Genomic DNA, 26,492 nt, shown 5'->3' on the forward strand with positions numbered 1-26,492 from the left:
CTCGACTTCTCTCTAGCTCAACGTGTTCTGGTCACATTTTGTGCAGGATTTTCTCTCCCTATGTCGATGTATTCAAATTTCTAGACTACTAGACCATCTTAGGACAATAACAAACACATAAAAAACAAGAAATGACATTTGTTTTGTAGTAATTTTTCATAGCAACGAGGTTTTTTAGATCTAGTACCCATTTAAATTTTTCTTCCATTCCTCGATATTTCATTATCTCGATAGTCTCTTCAATATCGAAATGTAGAGAGGCGACTGCATAAACATTCACATGTGAATGTGAAATCCAATGGTTAAGAAGGACATAGGTGAAAAAGAATGTCCATTGTCCAATGCTTGCTTATTAATTTACTATTTAAACTCAATTCGATCACCCTTTTAAAGTATCACATCATAGTCGAACAGAGAACTTTAAAAATCATAAAATCAAAATATCCCAAAATGTTGGAGGATTTTCGACATTTTTGTCTGTACAGATCTCTTTGTATACTTATGGTTCTGTGCTGTGAAAAAAATATGGAATTGGTTAATGTTTGGAAAATTTATTCAATTTTTTCGTGGCCACTGAAAAGATATTTAGAAGGGTCCAAACACACAACACGGTTGTCAATCTTAAAAAAAAAGTTACTACATCATGATTATTCGTCTAGTGCATATGTACTAAAAATAAACTTGGACATGACTACTTTGGTTCTCGGTAAAACAGGGGGTCAAGTCTCCCAAGGGATCAAACGATTATCCTCGAGCAGCACACATGTTGCATAAAGGGTTATGTGACCCATGTACAACTGAATTTAGTTACATTTGAGTTGCTGCAATCAAATTGGTTCGGATTGCGCTGCTAGGGTCGTGTCGCTCTTTGAATTTGTTTTAATTTGACAAGATTAGTAGAGTGTTGTTGGTGTTTGTGCTAGGGATAATCCTCTGGAGAAGTTTTGTGTCTTGGATCCTATCACGCCGGTGTCAAGTTGTCAGTAGGTAGTGAACCCCCTTTTCTCCAGTAGTTTCCTTATCAAACTACCCATACTCCAGCCAATATTTTAGACATCTTCTTCTTCTTCTTCAATGGCCCTACATTCCGACTGGAACTTGGGTTGCTATTCAACTTTACTAATTAGCATTTTCACAGTTATTAATCGAAAGCTTTTCCATGTCCGCTAATTGCATGAGTAATTGAGTGTGTATCTTGTGTGGCAAGTACAATGGGTGCACTATGGGAGTCAGGGAGTCGAGAATGTTTCCTACCCGAAAACATCCTAGACCGGAGCGAGAATCGAACTCGTCATCTCCGGATTGGTAATGCTACGCCTTTTCTGGCAAGACTAACTGGAGACTCATTTTAGACATATTCTCTCCTATTTTTTGGGGACACTTTAGCATTTCTTGCGAAAGGTGATGTCGGTGAGATTTAGAGCCGGCCTAGAGGGCTCAAACCCCTTCCCTTCAGCCCAGGAGCATCGACGAAAGCTATACGAATTGGTTGTATGATGACCTGACTCGCAATTGAAATTTCCACAGTTATTAGAAAAGGTATATTGATGTTGTAGAATTTTTGAAATTCGACGTTTGTGGTATAAGTTATAAATGTGATAGTCCCACTTCCATTAGTTCTGCGATGTTTATGCCTTCTCAAAACTGATTCTTTACAAATGAATTGTAGTAGGAATCTGTAACGGAAATGACATTGTAAGAGCTTTGTAATATGCGATCGTGTAGGAATTGCATTCGTGATTTAAATATTTCTTTTGCCTTCAAATTAAGAAATTGATTAAATTAGACTACAAAACATCAGTACTGGATTGACGTACCTTGTAGGCCAGCTGAAGTAACAATCTGCATCGCTTTGAGGGAACATCACCTTTCTCAATTGGATAATGCGGCACTTTATCGCTAACTGTATTTCAGTTTCTTGGAATTTGAGATCTGCTAGTCGAAGACGATCCTATCCTCACATTTAGTTTGTCGTGAGATTCAGAGCTAACCAGGCGCAAAAAGCTTCGCAAGTAACAAATCGTGTTCAAGCCTTATTACAGTGAGTTTTCATTTAGCATTAATAAGGAATGTAGTTTATTAAGTTAGTTGGGTGGTTTGTGGATGCGATGTAACCGTCATGTCGTTGTCATTTTTTGATATATCATTTTTCCTGCACATGGAACACCAAAATTTCCTGGCAATTGGGTTCATTATTATGAAATACACAAATAAGATGAATCCTTGCAGTGGTGCTGTTATACAGAACAGATATGAAAATATTTTCCCAGCTCCAATAGTGACCATCATTCCGAAGATCCACGGTAAACCAAGGAGAAAGAACAAAAAAATGGAAAGTCTGATTTGTGATAATGTGAGATCTCTATCTGATGAACGAGTCAGGTTATCAGGAACACTAAATACATTATATATTATCAAAAGAAAGCTTGTCATATTCACCAAAATGACAACGGCAATGGGTAAAAGCAATCCGAAGTACAAGGCCGGTCCATGAGGATAGCAAATATCGGAAATGTTATCTTGTTTGTGGTACATCGTGTAATCGACTGCGGTAAACACAATTACTGGAACCAGCGGCAAGCCCCAGCTCAAAAGAGATGCTTTCAGTATAAATCGGGAGGGGCGCAGACGGCCTAAAACTTTAACATAACGCAAAAATTGCAGATATGAAATCACCAACATCCACATAAAGGTCACCAAAATGATGTAATGAAATGATCCTCCCAGCAGAGTGCATTGTACTTTACTGCTTTGTTCATTGTAATTGATATCAGGTCCATCAAGAAAAATAATAACCAATTCAAATGTAATCGCAAGTGACAATTGTAACAGAATTTTAGAATGGGCAGTTTGCCTCCATGTGGGAAATAAGAAGGCAGTGATAAAAATACCCAACACTCCCAACAATGAGAAGGCACTTCCAATGGATGAAATTACGTCTAAAGTAAAAATGGTGCTTTCACCAATAAACTTCTGAAGAACGTCATCACTATCAATGTGCTGAATGTCTACGCAAAGTCGCGAAAATGGTGTCAAGTGAGAACATTTACATAATGTTATTCCATTGTGTTCTGTATGTAATTTGCAACCCCTAAAGGACCACTTCGGCATCATATCGCCATCTACAGGTTCGAAGTTCCAGAAACCACAGCTGCTGTTTTGTTGCCTGTCACGATCTCTTATAAAAATTGGAATTTCTCCCGGCAAATCTGAACTATATCCAGGAATTGTTATACTTATTACTTTACCATTTGCGCGTAGTATAGAACCATTTGTTGTTTCTTTAAAAACGTTATCATTGAAATATACTGAAACTACTATGCGGAATGTGTATTCATTTGTGTCATTACCGATCTGTTTGTTGAGCAACTTAATTTTATCCAATAGTTTCATGGGTACAAAAGCAGCGATTTCCAAATTTTCTTCCATAAGAATACTGTACTCAAGTTCATCAGCAGATATCAACCTGAAAAAGTGAAAAAAAAAGTTTCAATTGAATGCTGAACAAACACATTTCTTGAACTCACCTTGTATCATATGCATCAAAGCTATGATCGATAGAATAATCTTCATTTTTTACTCTGGTTATTGCCAGTCCAGATTTATTGTTGACTGATGGATCCACAACTAGTAGAATCAATCTCGGTGTTTTAACCAAAATAGTTCCATGCTGAATTTCTAACTCGTCGACACAATTCAAGCTATCTCTACTGAAGAAATCCACAGCTTCTGCGACTGATAAACGATTTATTATGTCATCCGTTGAATCCAGTAAAATGTTTGTCGCGTTAAGTGCCACTTGTGACCGGAGCACAATAGATTCGTTCATGTTCATTACTCGATTCAGAATACTAGCTATGTCGCAGTAATATCTATCACGCTGATCATCAATTAGAGCAAAATTGCTGCTACCATTATTCAATAACGCAGTTCTCAAGTTATCCATCGTTTTCGAAATATAAAATAAATCCGCTGGGATTAGATCGCTTGCTGAATCCATGAGGTGGTCTATCTCATTCATGACTTGGGAAATTTTCGCGATATTCATGGGCACTTCCGAGTAGTTGAACAGCTGCAATGTGTGGGTGTTTACAGTTTTTCCGCATACCACGTTTCCCTGAAGTTGATGCCAAACTCCGCCATATATCCGATTACCTACGCATTTTCTAGTCAATGGAAGTCCACTCGTTTCGATGAGACATAACTCCAGTGGCGCGATTGTCTGTCCAATTCTAGCATGGGGCCAGTTAAGACCGTTATATCTGTCCAGCGGCAAACAAATGTCCGTACTGTTTATGCCCTTGAAACGGTACGTTTCGTTGCTGGTAGTTGCAAATAAAATATTGAGTGTCTCCTTCAACAGGTAGTGCTCCCGAACGAAGTCTTCGCAGCCTGAAATCAGAAATAAAATGTATGCTTCAATATTTATGATAAGAATTATTTAAGAAAAATTAGGGTAAACTTTGAAAAGTATGGTTGTGATAAACTTATCGAGCACAAAATCCTTTTATTCGTATCAACATACAGAATACTCAGAAAATACAGATGTCTGTATATAGGGGGAGATCCCCCGGACACATAAGCCATTTAACGAAAAACTCTAATTATCCGGACTATGTTTACTTGCATAAAATATGATCATTGAGTATTCATACAAACTATATTTGATCATTCGAACACGTTTTTCGACGATTCTGAAAAGTGTCCACATGTACCGGACACTATTGCATCATGTTCAAATATGACCAAGTTAATGTTACATTAGTAAAGACATCAGTTAAAATAGTCATACTGTTCACTTGCTTCAATTTGTAGATATTAAAATGTATTATTATTATTATTACCAGACTAGAGAGGACTTTTTCCGTCCCATAATCGGTAGGGAAAGCCTTCACTCCGCTACCAATGACAACGGCCTACGGCTAGTAAATTTTGCTGCTGTCAGAGGGATGGCCATCAGTAGCACCTACATTGCACGAAAGAACATCCGAAAGCACGCCTGGAGACACCCAAATGGAGAAACATGCAACCAGATAGACCATGTTCTGGTGGATGGGCGCCATTTCTCGGATGTTATCGATGTGCGGACATTCAGAGGTCCGAACATTGACTCTGATTACTACCTCGTTGTCAGTAAAATTCGATCACGGTTGTCAACTGCATCGAACGAAAGATCACAGCGAACAATGCGTTACAATATCCAGCGATTGTCGGCGGAAGGAGTATCGGCTAAGTACCACCAGAAGCTCGACGAACGGATAAGTGCAATCAACGTTAGCGACAACATCAACGATCTATGGGATTCGATCCATGGAGCGGTGAACACAACAGCACGAGAAGTTGTAGGCACTGCACAGCGGCGACCCAGGATGGGTTGGTTCGATGTGGAGTGTCAGAGAGTGACAGACGAGAAGAACGTTGCCAGAAGCCGGATGTTGGTGTCGGGTACCCGATCGAATAGAGATCGGTACAAGGAAGCAAGAGCAGCCGAAAAACGAACCCACCGCAGGAAGAAAAAAGAGTACGAAGAACAAGTTATTAGTGAGGCGCAGGAAAAACTGGAACAGAACGATATACGGAGGATTTATGAGTCTGTCTATGGCGTGCGGAGAAAGACAGCGCCATCTCCCGTCATGTGCAACGACCAACAAGGGAATTTGCTGACAGATAAAACTGAAGTGGCTGCCAGGTGGAAGCAACACTTCGAGACTTTGTTGCATGGAGGAAGTGACGATGCATCGGTGAACAGAATAAATATTAGCGACGATGGACTAGCTGTGGAGTCACCTACACTAGATGAGGTTAAAAAAGCTGTTAAAGAGCTGAAAACAATAAGGCTGCGGGGAAGGACCAGCTCCCGGCTGAACTTCTCGAACACGGCAGTAAGCAGCTCTATGAAGTTCTGCACCATATTATGTCGAAAATATGGGAAGACGAGGAAATGCCTGCTAGCTGGTTGGACGGCCTCATTTGCCCTCTATTTAAGAAAAGGCACATTCTAGAGTGCGACAGTTATCGAGGAATAACCCTCCTTAATTCGGCCTACAAAATTATGTCCCGTATTCTGTTCAACAGATTGAGACCGCTTGAAAAGTCCTTCGTCGGTGAATACCAAGCAGGTTTTCGTGAGGGCCGATCAACGACGGATCAAATGTTTACCCTGAGACAAATCCTTGATAAATTCCGGGAGTACAACTTGCAGTCACATCATCTGATTATTGATTTCAAGGCGGCGTACGATTCAGTGAATCGGAATGAATTATGGCAAATTATGCTTGAACATGGTTTTCCGGCGAAACTGATACGGCTGATTCGTATAACGTTGGACGGTTCGAAATCAAGTGAAAGGGTTGCGGATGAAATATCGACGTCATTTGTTACCTTAGATGGATTAAAGCAGGGTGATGCACTCTCGAATTTACTGTTCAATATAGCGCTCGATTAGAAGAGCTGGTGTGCAAAGAAGCGGTACCATTATCACAAAAACGCATATGCTCCTGGGATTTGCGGACGATAACGATATTATCGGAATTGATCGCCGTGCCGTGGAAGAGGCTTTTGTGCCTTTTAAGAGGGAGACAGCGAGGATTGGACTCACGATCAAAACGAAGTACATGGTCGCTGGCAATCAACGTGGGTTCATTAGTGGTGGTGATAGCCAAATGGTGCTGCATGGTGAAAAATTTGAAGTGGTGGAAGAATTTGTGTATCTTGGAACATTAGTGACGTGCGATAATGATGTTACCCGCGAGGTGAAGAGGCGTATTGCAGCTGCAAATATGGCTTATTACGGACTTCGTAACCAGCTCAAGTCCTGTAGTCTGCAAATGAAAACAAAACTCGCGCTGTATACTACTCTGATTCTTCCGGTAGCTTTTAGGTGCTAAGGACAATATTCAGCGGTAGTCAGGAGAACAGTATCTGGCGGCGTCGCATGAATCACGAATTGTACCAGGTGTATAAAGGGCTGGATATTATTAAGCTTATACCACACGGCAGACTACGGTGGGCTGGTCACGTTGTTCGTATGCCGGAAGAACGTCAAGCGAAGATAATATTCAGTAGAGAACCCGGAAGAGGCCGCAAGCTTCGTGGAAGGCCGCGTACACGATGGCTTTTTGCAGTTAAGAGGACCTGAGGGCGCTCAATGTTCAGGGCGACTGGAAGCGATTGGCCCAGGATCGAGTTCAGTGGAGAAAGATACTCCATTCGGCGTAGGTTCATCGAAGAGCTGTAGCCCATCAAGTATCAAGTAAGTAAGTATCAGACTAAGGCTGGAGTGGCTTGTGCAATACATGAAAGTCTTCTCCATTCAGCTCGGTCCATGGATGCACTTCGCCAACCACGTAGTCTGCGGAGGGTCCGCAAATCATCCTCCACCTGATCGATCCACCTTGCCCGCTATGCACCTCGCCTTCTTCTTTCCGTCGGATCGTTGTCGAAAACAATTTTCATCGGATTACTGTCCGACATTCTGGCTACGTGCCCAGCCCACCGCAGCCTTCCGATTTTCGCGGTGTGAACGATAAATGGTTCTCCCAACAGCTGATGCGATTCGTGGTTCACTCGCCTCCTCCACGTACCGTCCGCCATCTGCACCCCATCGTAGATGGTACGCAGCACTTTCCTTTCGAAAACTCCAAGTGCGCGTTGGTCCTCCACGAGCATCGTTCAGGTCTCGTGTCCGTAGAAAACTACCGGTCTAATGAGCGTTTTGTAGATAGTCAGTTTGGTACGGCAGTAAACTCTATTCGATCGGAGCGTTTTGCGGAGTCCAAAGTACGTACGATTTCCTGCCATGAAGCGTCTCCGAATTTGTCTGCTGGTATCGTTTTCGGCGATCACCAGTGAGCCCAAGTACACGAATTCATCAACCACCTCGATTTCGTCACCACCGATAGAAACTCATGATAGAAACGGTTTAACGGTTTAACTTATCATAGAACTTTCATGCGTTATTAACGCGGTAAAGTTCCTCCGTCTCTTCATAGTCTCGATCTTCCTCGAGTTTTGTCTATTCCACGCACGTTTGTATCGTGCCTCGTTCGCTCTCGTGCGGTGTTGCAGCAATCACGCCCATGATGCATTCTTCTCCTCAACTAACTGTCACATTCGCCTTCATACCAGTAGCTTCTCTGATCCGGAGCCACCGTGCCTAGTGCAGCGATTGCGGTGCTTCCAATGGCGGATCGAATATCTCTCCAGCCATCTTCAAGAGACGCTAGCTGCTTTTCCGTTGGGAGTGCCACTTCCAGCTGCTGCGCGTAGTCATGGGCTAGTCTACCGTCTTATAGCCGCTTAATGTTAAGCCGCGGCGGACGACTCCGACGCGTGATGTACACCGTCGAGAGTTTTGAGCACAGACATACTGCAACGAGGTAGTGGTCGGACTCAATATTCGCACTGCGGTAAGTGGGTACGTTCGGGATGTCGGAGAAGAATTTACAGTCGATTAAAACGTGGTCGATTTTGTTTTCTGTTACTTGATTAGGTGATTTCCATGTGGCCTTGTGGACTACCATTCCGCGGGAGGCTGGAAAGTTTATGCATCGTTGGCCGTTGTCGTTCGATACGGTATGCAGACTATCCGGTCCGATTACCGGTCTATACATTTCCTCCCTTCCTACCTGAGTGTTCATGTCACCGATGACGATTTTGACGTCCCGCGGTGGGCATCCATCGTATGTCTGCTCCAGCTGTGCATAGAACGCTTCTTTCACGTCGCCGGGTCTCCCTTCGTGTGGGCTGTGCACGTTGATGATGCTATAGTTGAAGAATCGGCCTTTTATCCTCAGCTTGCACATCATTGCGTTGATTGGCTGCCACCCAATCACGCGTTGGCGCATCTTTCCCAGCACTATGAAGCCGGTTCCCAGCTCGTTGGTGGTGCCACAGCTTTGGTAGAAGGTAGCCACTCGATGCCCGCTTTTCCACACTTTCTGTCCTGTCCAGCAGATTTCCTGCAGCGCTACGACATCGAAGTTGCGGGGATGTACATCATCGTAGATTATCCTGTCGCAACCTGCGAAGCCTAGCGACTTGCAGTTCCATGTTCCAAGCTTCCAATCATGATACTATATTCGTCGCCTAGGTCGTTGCCGATTGTATCGAGTCGTATTATCTTCTATGTCGTTCGTAACTGTTTTTTTTTAAAGGCGGCTTATTGGCCCTGCGCAAACCTCCTGTCTCGTCGGAGGGCCGTCGTGTCAGGGCTGTTTAGCGTCCCACCTAACACCAGGACTTGGGCTTTTGCACTTTGAGCGGCTCACGATCGCTTCGGCGGAGTCTACTTGCGGATACATGCCTCTTTTTATATAGGTTTAACAGCGCCCACTGTCAAACCCCACCACATCCTAGGCAGGCGCCACAACTCGCAGATGGCCTGGGAAGGGATCGTCAAGCCCTTGGACATAGTCCCTGCTGCCCCAGATATTAAAATGTGTTAGTAGAGCTTATTTGACTCTCCAGCTAAATTTCTTAAATCCTATTCCAAATTCCCACCATTTTCAATAACATATTCTATTTTAGTATCTGCATAGTTGCATTATACATCTAACCAATCATGATCGTTATTTAAAACTAGTCGACCCGGCAGACGTTGTCCTGCATAGTAGGCGAAAATGCGCGTTGTGAACTGTTCAGATACGAAATTTCCATACGAATCCTTATTTTAGTTTTTCACGATTTACACAACCCTACTCGTGATTTTCGTATGAGGAAATATCATATAAACCCGTCGGAAACGATATCGAACATATCTGCTGAAGAAATTAAGAAAATCCATCCAGCCATTTTCGAGTTATGCGGATACGAGCACAGACCATTTCATTTTTATATATAGAGATATGGCTAATATTGACCATCACGATATAATCAGAATGCATTCAAACCGTCTAAAGTTAGGCAAAACATGAAAAATTTTGGCATTTTTGTTCAATTTCAAATTCTGAACAAAGTTAAACATATGAGGATCTGATATTCAATACATGTAGAGATCTTTTTAATAGCTTTCTTTTGTACTATATAAGATAGTGGAAGGACCTTTTAAAAGTGTCGTTTTGAGAAGTGTCCGGTATTGGGAGGTGTCTGGCGTTGGGGAATCTCCCCATTTTCCCATATAATTTTAAATTAATTGAGATATTTATCTTGCGTTGCATCTATTTCAACTGAAAATGAAACGTATTGAATTATTTTAGATTTTTTGTTTTGCCTTTCTCGTATACAAAGTATACATAAAGGCTATATGTTCGCTCCAAAAACAAACTTTTTATATGAGGCTCGGAGACCCATAATTAATTTAATTTAATCTATATATATAAAAACCAATCTATGTATGTATGTTCGCTAACTACTTCTGAACCACTTGGCCGATTTCAACCAAATTTGGTACAGACATTCTCTATCCTCAGAGGAAGTTAACAAAGGGGTGGGATGGTCATGTAGAAAAGGGGAGGGTGGTGGGAGGGGTTTTGTTCAGAAAACGAACAATTCTGTGTAACTTTCAACTCCCAGGACCGATTTCAACCAAATTTGGTACAGACATTCTCTATCCTCAGAGGAAGTTAACAAAGGGGTGGGATGGTCATTGTAAAAAGAGGGAGGGTGGTGGGAGGGGTTTTGTTCAGAAAACGAACAATTCTGTGTAACTTTCAACTCCCAGGACCGATTTCAACCAAATTTGGTACAGACATTCTCTATCCTCAGAGGAAGTTAACAAAGGGTGGGATGGTCATGTAGAAAAGGGGAGGGTGGTGGGAGGGTTTTGTTCAGAAAACGAACAATTCTGTGTAACTTTCAACTCCCAGGACCGATTTCAACCAAATTTTGTACACATATTCACTACGAGGAGGTAATCATATGGGAGGGATTTGGGAAAGGGGAGGGTCTGGAGGAGGGGTTTTGTTTAGAAAACGGGCAATTCAAAGTAAATCATGAACCCCTGTACCGATTTCAACCAAATTTGGTACACACATTCTACATCATAAGGAAAAGATAACAAAGGGGATGGGATGGTCATTGGAAAAAAGGGAGGGTATAGGGGAGGTGTTGTCTTTGGAAAACGAGCAACTCAGTGTAACTCCCAACCCCAGGACCGATTTCAATCAAATTTTGTACACATATTCACTATGAGGAGCCGATCGTACGGGAGGGAAATTTGGATAAGGGGTAGGGGTCTGAAGGGAGGGTATTGTTCAGAAAACGGGCAATTTAGTGTAACTTCTGAACCCCTGTACCGATTTCAACCAAATTTGGTACACACATTTTCTATCCCTAGGAGAAGATAACAAAGGGGTGAAATGGCCGTTGAGAAAAGAGGAAGGGTAAAGGGAAAGCGGTTGTCTTTAGAAAACGGGCAATTCAGTGTAACTCCTGACCCCCAGGACCAATTCTAAGCAGATTAAATGATTAAATCATTCAACTCTATGATTAAAGATTATGATTAATGAATTATAATTTTTGAAAATGATGACTGATAATGATTAATGATTAAATTCATTTTGACAATAATTAACGATTATGAATAATAGATGAAAAAACCGTTGGATTATGATTAACGATTACCGATCGTCATTAAATGTTGACACACTATGTGTATGGTTAATGATTAACGATCGATATGATTAATGATTGATGATTATGAATGATCAAATTGCATAGTGATCCATAATCGAGTAACCTTTATTCCAAATTTTAAAAGGTATGATAATTATATGATAATGATTCAAGATTAATAAATAAAAGCAAGGTATGCAATGATCCAATGTTCCAGCATAACTTCTGTACCCTTGCCCGATTTCAACCAAATTTGGAACAAACATTCTTTTTCTTAAGAAGGCGAAGATGACAGGATCGATCAACTCAACACTTCATCGAAATCATGGTTTGCCCAGAGAAAAGCAATGATTAAAGTGTTTCCTTCTGGACGGTAAATGTGATCATTTCTTTAAAATAGACGTTTTTCCGGAATAAGGCATCGGTGTATGTTTTTCCTTCTTTAGAAATAGACGTTTGCCCGGAATAAAGCGATTTTGGGTTTGATCCCATTTTCAAAATCAGTCAATGTTTTCAAATGTAATCTACCTTCTTTTAATCAAATGATGAAATATCAATAAGAAAACACAATTATCCTTTTGACCTATTCCAATTCCGATGGTGAAAAAAACTGCGAATTAAACTGGCAACTCCGAGCAAGGCCGGGTACATAAAGCTAGTGTTATATACCGATCAACTCAGCTCGACGAACCGAGGTGATGTCTGTGTGTGTGTGTGTGTGTTTGTGTGTGTGTGTGTGTGTTTGTGTGTGTGTGTGTGTGTGTGTGTGTGTGTGTGTGTGTGTGTGTGTGTGTGTGTGTGTGTGTGTGTGTGTGTGCACAAAAAGTCTAGCCTACTTTTCAGCCACTTAGCCCTAACCGATTTGCTCGCAACAAGTTGCATTCGACACAGAATCCTGTCCCATTGTTTCCTATTGACAATTGGCCGGATCGGACTACGGGCTCTGAAGTTATGGTCAAAATACTTTTTCTCATAAAAAAGCGCGTAAAAAAATATAGCTCACTTTTTTAGCACATACAGTCCAGATCGGACTATGGGCTCGGTAGATATGCCCAAAATATTTTTTTTCATACCAAAAGTGCGTAGAAATTACTCACTCGAAAAAAAAATGAGAAGGGCACCAACACCGCTAGGTGGATTAATCTGGGTTTTTTATGTGTCGCCACTTTGGTGGTGAAATTATTTCACGCGATCATAAATGTGGCCGAAAAATCAAAAGTTTGTGTATTTGAATGAATTGAAGAAAGTTCACTGATATTAAGATCTAAATTCAATTGCCAAATCGTTTTCCGATAATTCTCTGGGGTAGTCTTACATGAACGATAAATGATTGCCCTACGAGCTAATTTTCTATTGAGTTAAACCGGCCTTATAAGCGTTGTGCAGAAGATCAACTTTGTGTGACGGTTGATTCTGCTCAATAATATAATATTTAATAATTTAATATTTCTGATGAGGTTATTGTAGAGATTTCCGAAGAAATGCCAGGACAATACCGAAAAAAAATTCCAAATAAATTCCTGGAAGACTTTATGAAGGAAACCTTGGATGAGTTTCCTAAGAAATTCTAGGAGGTATTACTCTAGGAATTTCAGAAAGAATTTTGGAAAGAATTCCTTGAAGAATATTCGAAGAAATGTCTGAAGTAATTTATTGAGGAAATTCCGAAAGAATTTCCAGGGAAATTCCCAAGCAACTCCCGAGGGAAGTTTATAACTAACGTTTGAGAGAATTTCCAAATAAATTCCTGCAGGAATTTAAAAAAAAAATTAAATGGGCCTTTCCGAAGAAATTCCTGAAGAAACTTCCTGAAGATCTTTCGAAAGGATTCCTGGAAAAATTTGTGCGGCAATCTGGTAAAAAAAATATTTAAGGTCTTTTTAGTGGAAACGTCACTGCCATTGGCCCTCGACTCAGACGAGTCAAGTACGAGACACTGAAGACGGCCTTACAGTTGAGATCAAAATACGTATCTGTAAACCCGAGTAGACGAAAATAGCTCAATAGTATCAAATGTTGATTAGATAATAAAATGAGATATGGACATGATTGATATAAGAAATTAAAGATCAGACGACAATATCAATATTTTGCACTAAAATGTCATGATGAGGATGAGATCAAGTTATGCTATGTGTAATAAGTGATCAATATCATGTGCCATTAGTTTGTTCTTATTCATACCATATCTTAATATTTAAATGATATTTCGGTGCAAATTTTTGATATTATTTGGGTTGTTTTATCCATATAATCAAGTCCACATCATGTTTTGTTATTGTGTTCATGGCTTCTGCTCGGGAAGGAAAACAATGCGGTGGAATCCAATGGAATTGTACAAAAAATTTCCGAGGTAAGTTCAGAAGCAATATTTGGGGAAATTTCTCAAGGAATTCGTAAAGGAATTTTTGGAAGGAATTCCCGAAGAATTTCTAGAGAAATACCCAAATAAATTTCTGGATCAATTTCCGCGGGAATTTGAAGAAACATTTTCAAAGGATTTTTTTGGAGGAACTTCCGAAGTAACTCCTTAGTAAGCATCCTTTAAAAAAATCTTAAGGAATTTCCGAGGAAACCCCTGAAGGAAGTTCATACGCAACTCTTGAGCAAGTAGGGGGAATGACGGCTTTCGCAGGTTTTATTCTATTATTGGCAGGGGGATTTTTTATGACTGACTAGGCTCAAATTTGGCCTAAACATTCTTTGCATATCAAAGAATATTGTGACCAAATTTCATAAAATTTGGTCGACAAAAAACCCCCCTGCCAATAATAGAACAAAACCTGCCAAAGCCGTCATTCCCCCTACCATAAACATATTTGAAATAAAGAAGAAAATTGAAAAAAAATCCAGATGTAATATCTGGAGGTATTTCCCACAAAAAAGTCCTGGAAGAATATCGCATTGAGTTGCTGAAGAAATTTCTGAATCAAATAATTTATTGTTTATCAAACGCTAATTGTTAACGAGCAAAATGTGCGCGATACATGGTGCTCTGTTTCAATCACACCTTCATTGAAATTTGATTGAATTTCTGTTAGTCCAAATCGTAAACAAGCCCTGGAATGAATACAAATCATAGTTGCCAGGGATTGTGATTCTCACTCATTCTCACGAGCAGATTTTCGTCGAGAATTCGATTTGCAGGAAATAAAAAAAAACATTTTTCCGAGATTATCAGTGCCGCGACTTCTAATCATTCTTTTCGTGCTATCATAAATTGCAAAAAGATTATTCTTTATGGAACAAACAATCTAGCTCCTACATGCAGTCGATGTGACGATATGGCTAGATCAGTGGCGCCGGGAGTGGGTGGGACAAGTAGGACATGTCCTACGCATGAATTTTCCTGGGTGGGACAATCAAAGCATTGTCCTACCCATGATTATGGAAAGAACATATGAAGTCATTGGCTTACAAGAATCTGTGTGTTGGCAAAAGGTGATTTCAAAGTAATTTAAAGTCTAAACAATAATCATAGAGGTTTCTGGGATCTTTAAGAAATAGACTACCAATTGTTCTTAAGTACTTTAGGTACTTTATAATACCGATAATCAAAGACGTCTGAAACAATTATTTTTTCGATTATTTAGTAATTTGGGTTCCAATAATTCATTCAATAATTCATATACGAGGCTAAATTCCAAAATGGGTTGTATGGCGGACTTCTATTGTGACAGTTTTTCTACGACTCGGCCTAACAAATTGCTGTTTTTATTTCACTACAAATGAAGTTAAAGCGTTAGTAACAGTATTTTATACTAAACTAGCTTTATGTACCCGGCCTTGCTCGGAATTGCCAGTTTGATTCGCAGTTTTTTTTTTCACAATCGGAAAATGAATAAACCAATTGGTCAACAGGATAATTGCGTTTTCTTATCGATACTTCATCATTTGATCAAAAGAAGGCAGATTTCATTTGAAAACATTGACTGATTTTGAAGAAGGGAGCAAACCCATAATCGCCATATTCCGGGCAAACGTCTATTTCTAAAGAAGGAAAAACATCCACCGATGCCTTATTCCGGGCAAACGTCTATTTTTAAAGAAGGGATCACATTCACCATCCAGAAGGAAACACATTAATCATTGCTTTTCACGTTGGGCAAACCATGATTTCGATAAATGGTTGAATTGATCGATAACTAAACAATACAATAATGGGTTCAGAAGTTAGGCTGGAGCATACACACAAACATACAAACATTGAGTTTTATATATCTCGGCAACTTATTCAAAACGACGTATGTGATTTTGTAAACAAAGATGCATACGTCGATTTGTCAAATATGATGACACTCCCACGCAAACCAACACAACGAACATGTAGCCGAAACCTTCCCCTACCTGTATGTGGCGATAGTTTGCGTGGGAGTGCTATCAGATTGCAGAAATCAACGTTTAAATTTTTGTTTACAAAATCACATACGTCACATACGTTGAATAAGTATCCGAGATATATAGATAGCTAATAGCTATATGTATCCGGCTTTGCTAGGGACTGAAAAGTAAATTATAGAATTAAAATGTCCAATGCTGTAGCACGAAACCCACAGAGGTAGATCTACCGGTCATAGAATTGAACCTTTGTATCAATATATTTTTATATCTTTGTTTGGCCCTTCCACCTTTTCAATAAACATCTTCCAAAAATAGAGAATAAGTGTACCAAATCTGGTTGAAATTTATCCTGGGAGTTACACTGAATTGCTCATTTTTAAAGACAACCTTCCCCATAACTTCCCTTTTTCCAAAATGACCCTCCCACCTTCTTTGTTATCTTCTCCTTAGGATAGAAAATGTGTGCACCAAATTTGGCTGAAATCGGTCCTGGGAGTTGGGTGTTACACTGAATTGCTCTTTTCTAAAGACAACCCTTCCCCTTACCTCCCCTTTTCCCAATGATCATCCCACCCCTTTGTTATTTTCTCCTTAGGATAGAGAATGTGTGTACCAAATTTGGATGAAAGCGGTCCAGGGGTTCAAAAGAAACACTGAATTGCCTGTTTTCTGAACAATACCCCTCCCCAGACCCCTCCTCTTTTCCCAAATTACACTTCCATGTGATCGACTTCTCTTAGTGAATATGTGTACAATATTTGGTTGATATGGGTACTGGAAGTTGGGAGTAACACTGAATTGCTCGTTTTATAAAGACAACCCTCCCCCATACCCTCCCTTTTTTACAATGACCGCCCCACCCCTTTGTTATCTTTTCTTTAGGGTAGAGAATGTGTGTATCAAATTTGGTTGAAATCGGTGCAGGGGTTCAGAATTTACTCTAAATTACCCGTTTTCTGAACAATACCCTCCCTCCAGACCCCTCCCCTTTCCCAAAATCTCTCATATGATTGTTTCCTTATAGTGAATATGTGTACAAAATTTGGTTGAAATCGGTCCTGGGAGATGAAAGTTACACATAATTGTTCGTTTTCTAAACAAAACCCCTCCCCCTTTCCTAAATGACCCTCCCACCCCCTTTGTTAACTTCCCCTGAGGATAGAGAACGTGTGTACCAAATTTGGGTGGATTCGGCCAAGTGGTTCAGAAGTAGTTAGCGAACATACATACATAGATTGGTTTTTATATATATAGATAATAACATAATTTCAGTGCAATCAAAGTTAATTGTCTATTTCCGGGGATTAAACCACCCGACTTGGACGTTAATTTACAATGTTATGAAAACTCATATGTGAATATGTACGTTATGTGGAAGATATTGATTTGGAAAATGTATTGGAGGTAACCACTTTTCCTTCGATGGGACTCGAACCCATGATCCTACAGTACGCTAGACTGGTGCTTTAACCAACTAAGCTACGAAGGACCTCCGTCGGCCTTCGGAACCTAGAGGCTACTGAACGAACTCGAGGTCGAGACTCCTAAATTGGACGCATAGTCAAATCACTCGCAATCCATTTCTCAAGCCAATACTTCCACATGTGTACACACTAACTTTTTCTATTTCGAGCTCGGCAAAACTGGGCACTGCTGTTGCTCAGTAAATTTCAAAACTGAGCTTCGGCAAAAAATTTTGTTTAATACTGATTCTCAGCAAAATATTCGCCGTATCTCAGAAACCGAAACGTCACTCTTACTGAAATCTCGGCAGATACCATGTTTGCTGAAACTCGGCGGTGCTCATCTCGGGAAAATAAACAAAAAATGCTGAGATCTCGGCGAAAAAAATTAAGTGTGTATAGTACATGTCCACATTAGAGGAGCGTGAGTATTTAGAATGTCTGGCGGCTATACACATTCTTCATCAGCAACTGTGCTGATCAAGTGAGGTTGTGTAAGCTATTTGCCAGTCGGTCGTCAAGCTCAGAACCGACCGCATTGCGTAGGCAAGAGCACGCAACTCAGGTTCAGGTTTGACAGGAACCTTCGACCGAATCTCCATTTTGTTGATGTTTTAGGTTCGAATCCCTTCTTGTTCTTCTTATTGGCATTACATACCCCACTGGGATATTGTCACCTCGTAGCTCGCAGCTCTAAGCACTTCCACAGTTATTAACCGCAAGGTTTCTAAGCCAAGTTATCATTTTTGCATTAATATATCATGTGACTAAGAAGAAGATACTAGGATAATCAAGAAAATTTCCAACCCAAACAGTTCCTATATCGGACCAGGAATCGAACCCAACAAAAAATAAATAAAATTATAATAAGTTTGAATCCCTTTCCGGTAAAAAGCTTATAATTAGTTCCTGGAAATTCTTTTTTTTGTGTCTTTATTAAGGAGACTTTCAGCCCGAGGCTGGCTCGTCTCCGTCCTGGAAATTCTCGCGAAAAGTGATTGAGGCGTAAATAGGTATGATGCAACAAAAAAAAATGTTATCAAGTAGGCACGATTTTCGTTTGTCTTCCAGGTTCGTTCTAGACTAGAATAGAATGTGACAATTCAATTTCGACTGCCTTGTTGTTTTCAGCCGGTTGCTTCGACGAGGGGATGACCAGTGCTTCCAAATCATTTTTTATTTCATATAATAATATCTATATAATAAAAATGAAATGGTCTGTGTTCGTATCCGCATAACATGAAAACGGCTGGATGGATTTTGTTCATTCCTTCAGCAGCTACTTTCGTTATAATTTCCGACGGGTTTATATGATATTTCCTCATGCGAAAATTATCAGTTAAGTTGAGTAAATCGTGAAAAACTAAATTAAAGATTTGCCTAGGAATTTCGCATAGGCAGTTCACAACGCGCATTTTCGCCGACTATGCAGGGTCGACTAGTCTATATAATAAAAATGAAATGGTCAGTGTTCGAATCCGCATAACTCGAAAACGGCTATATGGATTTTCTTCATTCCTTCTGCAAATATGTCCGTAATCGTTTCTGACCGGTTTATATGATATTTCTTTATGGAAAAATTATGAATAAGGTTGAGAAAATCGTAAAAAACTAATACTAAGAACCGTATGGAAATTTCGCATGGGCGGTCCACAACGCGCATTTTTGCCTACTACGCAGGACAAAGTCTGCCGACCTGACTAGTTTGTTATAAAATTTGATGTTTTCTTGATCATTTCTTCTATCCTTCATCTAGAGAAAAAAGGTTCACTCACTCTTCACGGTCTCGTGCTTCACTTCGCCTCTAAAAGGCTGTGGGCCGTTGTTAGACGAGCCAATTTCATAGTAACGGAAAAATTCTCGACCATCCACAATAGAGCGATTTTGAATATAGAAACTCAATGACGGGAATTATAACATTTAAACATTGGAACAGCGGCACAGGCACAGGCGGTGGGGCACCGCTTAGGAACATCTTTTAAAAACAACGCATGGTGTCCCATCTCTGTCCCGCCAGTGAACAGCGCGCCACTGCGGGGAAAACTTCGGGAACAGTAAGAAAAGGCGAAAAATCCCAAAGTATCGGTTCTCAAGCTGATCTGCGACGAGGGCCGAGGGTGAAATCATTAGCACATTTTCGAAAACGCTTTTTCGAGCGGTTTATGTTGACCGGTGAAGAGTTGAATGAAATTGAGCACAATTTGTGGATTTTCCAAAATATTCCAGGATCATCATCAAACCTGAACTAAGCAGATTGGTCGACGATAGAGTTGGTAGGGGAAGTGGGGGTAGCACGCCCATAGGGGTTAAAACGCGCCACCCCTGAATAAGGTTAAATATCCCCATTTTGATTATTTTCAATAGTCTATACGATAAAGCAATGAAAAATATTGCCATTGGATACATATATTTCATGATTTTTCTCTAGTTATACATGAAAACTCGAAAAACGATTTTTGCGTGTTTTGATGCAATTCTAGCTCGGTGGAATTTAGTCTTTCTGTCGCTGTTATACATTGATAAATTAATAATTGAGCCATGAGCCATGCTGCTTACTCGTGTTCTTTATGTTCCACACGAAATCGTCGTCAAAATGGTTTTAAAACGATTTTATGGGCCTTCAAACTTCTGAGGTCGGTGTGGGGGATTACGCCCATGCTCATTTCGTATGATCGAAACAGCTGCAACATTCGGTTAATTGCCTTAATGTAGGCAATTAAAATGAAAATCATGTACGATAAGCACATGCGCGTTTTAACCCATCCACTGGCGCATCTCACCCCGCATGGTTTCAAAATCAATTGAATTCGGGTGCTTTTTAAAAATCAAATTTCTGTGCAATAAAATGGACAATTAGATATCTGTTATCGGTAGTCAGTCGCAGATATGCTGTTCTTCAGTATGCGCTGATGAAAACTGGCTGAAATGGTGGTTTTCATTGATAAAAATGGCATTTTCCTTAACGTGGGCGTCCTACCCCCAGTTCCCCTACGCCCCAAGGTGAATTAGTTAAGCGTTCAACTTGTTTGAGTGTTGCGTCAGAATCTGTGCTCAAGTCGCACAAAAGAAAATGTTGCATCACTACTGTTATAGAATGCCCCTTCCTGGTCTTGAGGCGAACTGAAAGCCATCTGAAGATCACCGTACTGCCGTAATCTGGTAAAGTGACGTAACAGCCATTTTACAACATGCATGTTTTCCATTTTTTTGTTAAAGAGCTCGATGAGTAGTACTTGTTAACACCATTTTTGGAAAATTGCGTATACGTCACTTTTTCAGATTACGGCAGCGTAAGAAGCCAACAAGGCTACGCCTAAGAGCAACTCGGCATTAATTCTCAGAAGAAGCAGGAATACTCTTTTGATTCCGGAAAGCTACACCCAAAACAATTCTGTGTGACATTCTTTGTATTAAGCATTTTATATCAAATCTCGCATTCAAACCGATCAGAGTATGCCATACTTGTTGATACAGCTCATTGTATTAAGTCGGTTTATTTGGTTTCAATCAATACATCCAAACGAATCTCGTTGGCTCCTCCTAGAACAAGTATATGAATTCCGTACAGCAGTATAACTTTAACCCACACAATCTTCCCGATTCCATTTAGCTTGATAACGGAAAAGGACGCAAATATGCATGGTGCTTATTCCTCTCGTATCACTCATTGCTATCCCTGTTACCCTTCCACTTGTCACATCCGCATAGCATGAAACGTGGATTATGATTGCCTTTGGTCGCGTCGTTCCTCATCTGGTAAATAGTCCAGATGGTTAGCGCGTCAGTCTAGATGTGCTAAGGGTGGAGGGTTCGGGTTCAATTCCCGTCTTTGACCGATTTTTTTGTATGGTTGCTGAGGTTGTCGAAGTATACAGCATTTCACTTCTCGATGGGGGAGTGTAAAATTAGATTCAATGTTAGACACTAACACATAACCAGTTCTTATTTTCTCGTGACCGGAGACCTAATACAAGGGCCTGCCGTTTACTTAATACAATCTATGCATATGTCGCAAATTATGGCAAACTGTACACGAAACTAATGCGAGATTGCAATAAAATGTTGCAATCTCTGGTTGGGTGTAGTATCAGTGTCAAACTCGTGGATAATTGATTCAGGCGCGACATCGCACTTCTGTGCAGATTGGTCGAGCTTCCTGGAACTCGAGGAAAGTAGTAATCAGGATATAATTTCTGCCGACGCGACGGTACTGCCGCCAAGGTGGATGACATCGTTTTATGCCTAGGTACTGTGCTTTCTCCAAAGGGTGACCAATCAAACCTAACCTTAGAAGAAGGGGTTTTGGTACCGAAATCAAACCACATCTCGGTAAAGAAGCTGGCATCAAATCGCACGTCAATCATTTTCAACATGACCGTTCCGCATGCCGCATTTTGAAATCGTGTATTTGGTCACCGCGAATATGAAGCTATCAGTATACTTGTCACCAATGGCTTCCCGGATTGAGATGGAAGACTGCAGCTGTCATACCGTCTATGAATGCTGTCTTGATGGTAAAGGCTGGTTTATAGTTCGGAAAACGTGTCCGTGGGATTTGTTACGGGATTTTGTTCCGGGTTTTGTCAGAGTAAATTTTTCGCCAATAAGTCTCCACTGTCAAAACATTTCCGTGATTGGGTTTGCTTCAGGTTTTGAGAATCTGCATATCCGCGCCCGTGCTTGAGTTTACACTTCAGGGTTTTGGTTTGAGTTTCTTTAAACAAATACACACGAGCGATAAGAGGGAAAGAAAACGATAAGAGGGAGAAATAGCGGGAGAAAAGGAGAGAGTGAGTAAGAGAGAAATTGAGTTGAAGAGAGACTGAGTGAATGAGTCAAAGTGAGGGTGAAAGTTAATGAGTGAGTGAGTGAAAATGAGTGAGTGAGAGTTAATGAGTGAGTGAGTGAACGAGTGAGAATGAATGTGTGTAAGATTGAGTGAGTTAGTGAGAGAGTAAGAGAGAGTGAGTATGTAAATGGGAGTGAGTGAGTGGAAGTTAGTGAATGAGTGAAAGTTAGTGAATGAGTGAGTGAGAGAGAATGAGTGAGTGAGAGTGAATAAGTGAGTGAGTGAACGAGTGATTGGGTATGAAATAAAAAGTAGCAAAACTCAACGCTTGTAGTACACCCAAAAAACAAATCTGACAATTATTGTATAAAATCTGGGCATATACAATTCTGTAAGCATTTTATACAGATATTGTATTAAAATAATACAAATCTGTATCATTTCAATACAACAATTGTATTAAAATCTTCCGAAATTGTATAGTAAGCCCAAATATTGTACAGTTTTGTAAGATTCTTATGCAGAACTGTATTAAAATCTGCCATCAGCTGGTTGGGTGTATCTACTCAAAAATGAAATCCACAGAGAAAACTATATGTTTGATATGAATAATTTTTTTTTAGAACTTATGGCATATGCTACATTCGAACTTAGCCTTTACTACAGTTTACTACCATTTACTACATGCAGAAACGTCAAAATAAAATAGACCCCATGATGACGATGATGATTTCATCTTTTTTTTGCAGCTAATCAAAAAAGACATGTCTATCTTGTTTGTTTTCCTTAAGGTCACTCCTGACGGAATCCTCAAAGTGCTCGCGTTTTCGGGGGCACACCACTCACACTTACGTCTCACAGTTTATTTTTTCACTTCTCACAGCTCATTTCTCACTCCTTATAACTCATTTCACACTATTCACTTCTCATTTTCACTTCTCGCGTCTCATTCTCACTACTAACTACACTACTCACTTTTCACTTCTCACTACTCAACTTTCACTTCTCACTTCTAATTTTACATTTCTTACTTCTTATTCTTACTGCTCACTTCTTACTGCTCATTGCTCACTGCTCAGTGCTCACTACTCATTTTTCATTTCTCGCTTCTTATTACTCAGTTTTGTCTTCACATTTCTCACTTTTTTACCCAATTCACTAGGTTCTTTCCATAATAAATTTCCGTCAGAGATAACGCATTTCCCGCACGGATAAAAATCAAACCGAATTGTTTCCCCTTGTCATAAGACGAGTTTATACAATCCCATTGAACAGTAAGGCCGTCTTCAGTGTCTCGTACTTGACTCGACTACGAGACACTGAAGACGGCCTTACTGTTGAGGTCGAAATACGTATCTGTCAAGATACAATTAAGTGGTGGAATTCAATGGGATTGTATAAACTCGTCTTATGACAAGTGGAGACATTCCACTAAAAAGCTCAAAATACTTTTCTTATCGAATTGTTTCCCCGTTTTTTCTTCTCCTGTCACGGGAAACGCAAATCCCGCTCCCATTTAAATTACATGGGAGACCAAATCCCGTTTTTGAACTGTAAATCAGCCTTTGAGTTGTAAAGCCTTCCATTTCCAAAAAAGCAGGATAATAAATCCAAGCAACTGTTGGACAAGACTTGTCCAGGAATTTATTTAAGTTCTGTATAACAGAGACTGTTAAAATTTTTAGCATATACGATTTCGAAAGATTTCAATACAACCCTTGTATTGAAATCTAACAATTTGCTCTTCACAAAACCGTGAAAAAGTCATTTGATACTCTTCGTCGAGAGGTTGTCTTGGTGTTTGCAATATCAATGCCAGCTACATAACGTTCGAAAAGCAAAGAAGGATTAAAAGTGTCCGTTCACGATCAGTGTGAACTAGTTGTTTCGTGAAAATTAGGAAATCTTGAACTGACGTTGAATAAACCCTTGGTGCCGACTAGACCGATTGCCGAAGTTGATAGCATCGAACGGTGCATGGTGTTGATTGCCGATGACCAAAGTCTCGTGTTACCAGAAATGGATTAATTTGGTGAGAATGTTTTAATATATTTTTATTATGATTCCCATAAGTACGTGCTGGATAAGACAATAACCTTGGACTAATCATGAAATATCAGTCAGTCTGAAATGAATCACTCCAGTAGAGCTATCACCATGTAACTCTCGGACTAAATCTGACTGTAATACGATAATTTTTTTTCTATTACATTATTGTCAGCCAGTAGGGGTTTGAATGGACACACACAAATAACTGTAAGATTTGTATTTTGGGTGTATGATTTGTAATAAAAATCAATATTCAATTTTGTTGCATACCTAATTTTTTACAGATACTTAATCATTTTTTCACAGAATACTGTTCTATTCAAAATGGGGTGGCGTGGCATCCCATTTATATCAATTTTGTTGATAGTAACAACACCGGCACTTTCATGGCGACAGGTGAGTATTAATATTATATTCCATTTTGTTCGTATGTAGGGTCGCACTTTTGCTAACATTGCATTCTCTTTAATTTTAAATATATAAAATAAAAAACCAAATGCTACAGTACCGCATACGTCGCAGTATCGATCTTTCCGCTACCAATCCGCTCATACCAGACAATAAACTATTAGCAGATCTGGTTCCAGTTCAATACACGTTGCAGTTAGAGATCGATCCCAATCAATCAGCCTTCCATGGCAACGTCAATATAACAATGACTTGCGTTAAACAGACAAATCAAATTAATCTCCATGCACACCATGATCTGCACATCGACGAAGAGAACATTGAGATCATTGAGCACAGTGCCGGCGAGAACGAAAAAGCGAAACAGCTGAAAATTCGTCGCATCGATAGGGTACCGAAAAAGCCACTTCTAGTTATCTATTTCCACGATGACATCACTGTTGGCGCTACATACGAGGCTCGTATCAGCTTTAAAGGCATGATTTGGGAGAACACAGAAGGACTGTTCCAAGGGAAATACAAAAGCTACGATGGAGATCAGCAGCAGGACCACTCATATTTCGCCTCGTACTTTCGGCCAAATCACGCCCGTCGTGTTTTCCCGTGCTTCGATGAGCCATCCTACAAAGTGCCTTTCCAAGTGACAATAGTGCGTCCAAAGCATTTCCACACGCTGTTCAACACTGAAGTGGCTTCTAGTGAAGATTTGCCCCAAGATAGAGTGGCAGATCGTTTCCACCCAACGGCTCCAATTTCAACGTTTGCATTGGGATTTGTGTTGTCCGACTTGGAGGAAGTTGTGCCCGAGCAAGCGCCAAGCGAGCAGGGAATGAAGCCTAATTTGAAAGTTTGGGCGAGGAAAGATTTCCACGATCAAATAAAAGATGTGAACATTAAAATCAACACTATATTGGAGCACCTTGTTCGGTTTTGGAATGCCAGCTTCCCGTTGGACAAACTAGATGTTGTCGCTCTGCCTAATTTTTCTTCTGTAAAACCAGCAGATAACTGGGGCTTAGTGGTTTTCAGGTAAGTAGCAAATGTTAATATTACTACGAATGGAATTCTATAGGAAGATATACATTTTTTATTTTACCATACGTCAATTTTGGTTTAAGTCGTTATATATTTAATCCGAAAAAAGTAAAGAAAACAATATATAGCGTTATTAAACTTAAAATGTTACTTGGGATGAAATTGATTCTACTTTTTAACATTTAAATTTTAATTTTTTCTAAAATTATAAGAATTTCTAAATGTAAATATGACAATCAGTAACACCTTATTCAATACCAAGAACGCCGTATTATTGCAATTCTGTTTAATATAATTAACTATATCGCATTCCCACAATTCTCGCAATTCTCGCAAAGGGTTCGTAACGCTAAATTTGGAAATTTAAGATATCCATCCTCCCTGCCATAACCCATATTGTAAGTTGAATAATTTGCACTTTACTTTACACTTGACCTGACCCCTTTCCTCCTCCTCTAGCGTTACATAATGTGTGAGTAGTCACAAAAAGTGAATTTATCGTAGAACTCAAAGGTAAATAAAGTAGTGGAATTTAATGGAATAGTAGAAACTCGTCTTATGACAAGTGAATACATTCCACTAAAAGCTTAAAATAATTTTCTCATCACAAAGATTGGTTATTTCTTCATCATTGACAATTTTAGAACACAAAAGGTGCTTTGTCTAGCAAGCAAATTGTTGTTCTCAAAAGCAATTTTAAGACATTCTTGGAAGAATTCTACTACAACATCGAGAGAATATAAAAATCCGATGAAACACCAAGCGGTTACCATTGAAATTCCGAAGAGTTGTCCGTGGAAGTTCATGAGAATTTCTCTTGGAAATTCAGATGATTTTTTGATGCAGGTTCGAGA

At 39.9% G+C, this 26,492-nt stretch overlaps 2 protein-coding genes across 3 annotated transcripts in view; one reads left to right on the plus strand and one right to left on the minus strand.

Annotated features, from left to right (window-relative positions):
• The first annotated feature begins 1,911 nt into the window (after positions 1–1,911).
• Positions 1,912–26,492, plus strand: part of LOC134217363 (aminopeptidase N) — a 34,307-nt gene continuing 9,726 nt past the window's right edge. Inside the window, exons 1-3 of the mRNA XM_062696098.1 lie at positions 1,912–2,041; positions 24,502–24,591; positions 24,701–25,632. Of these exons, the coding sequence (XP_062552082.1) occupies positions 24,520–24,591; positions 24,701–25,632 (1,004 nt within the window). The 5' untranslated portion in view covers positions 1,912–2,041; positions 24,502–24,519. The remainder of the gene's footprint in view (positions 2,042–24,501; positions 24,592–24,700; positions 25,633–26,492) is intronic.
• LOC134217362 (uncharacterized) overlaps positions 2,051–26,492 on the minus strand; it is a 46,552-nt gene continuing 22,110 nt past the window's right edge. The window contains exons 2-3 of one of the 2 annotated variants that reach the window (XM_062696096.1): positions 3,528–4,392; positions 2,051–3,466 (exon numbers count right to left, since the gene is read on the minus strand). In XM_062696096.1, the coding sequence (XP_062552080.1) occupies positions 2,080–3,466; positions 3,528–4,392 (2,252 nt within the window). In that variant the 3' untranslated portion in view covers positions 2,051–2,079. Of the gene's footprint in view, positions 3,467–3,527; positions 4,393–26,492 lie in introns of those variants that run through there. The other variant, XM_062696097.1, reaches the window with a different exon arrangement.

The sequence above is a fragment of the Armigeres subalbatus genome, chromosome 2, assembly GCF_024139115.2.
Source record: "Armigeres subalbatus isolate Guangzhou_Male chromosome 2, GZ_Asu_2, whole genome shotgun sequence".
NCBI lineage: Eukaryota > Metazoa > Arthropoda > Insecta > Diptera > Culicidae > Armigeres > Armigeres subalbatus.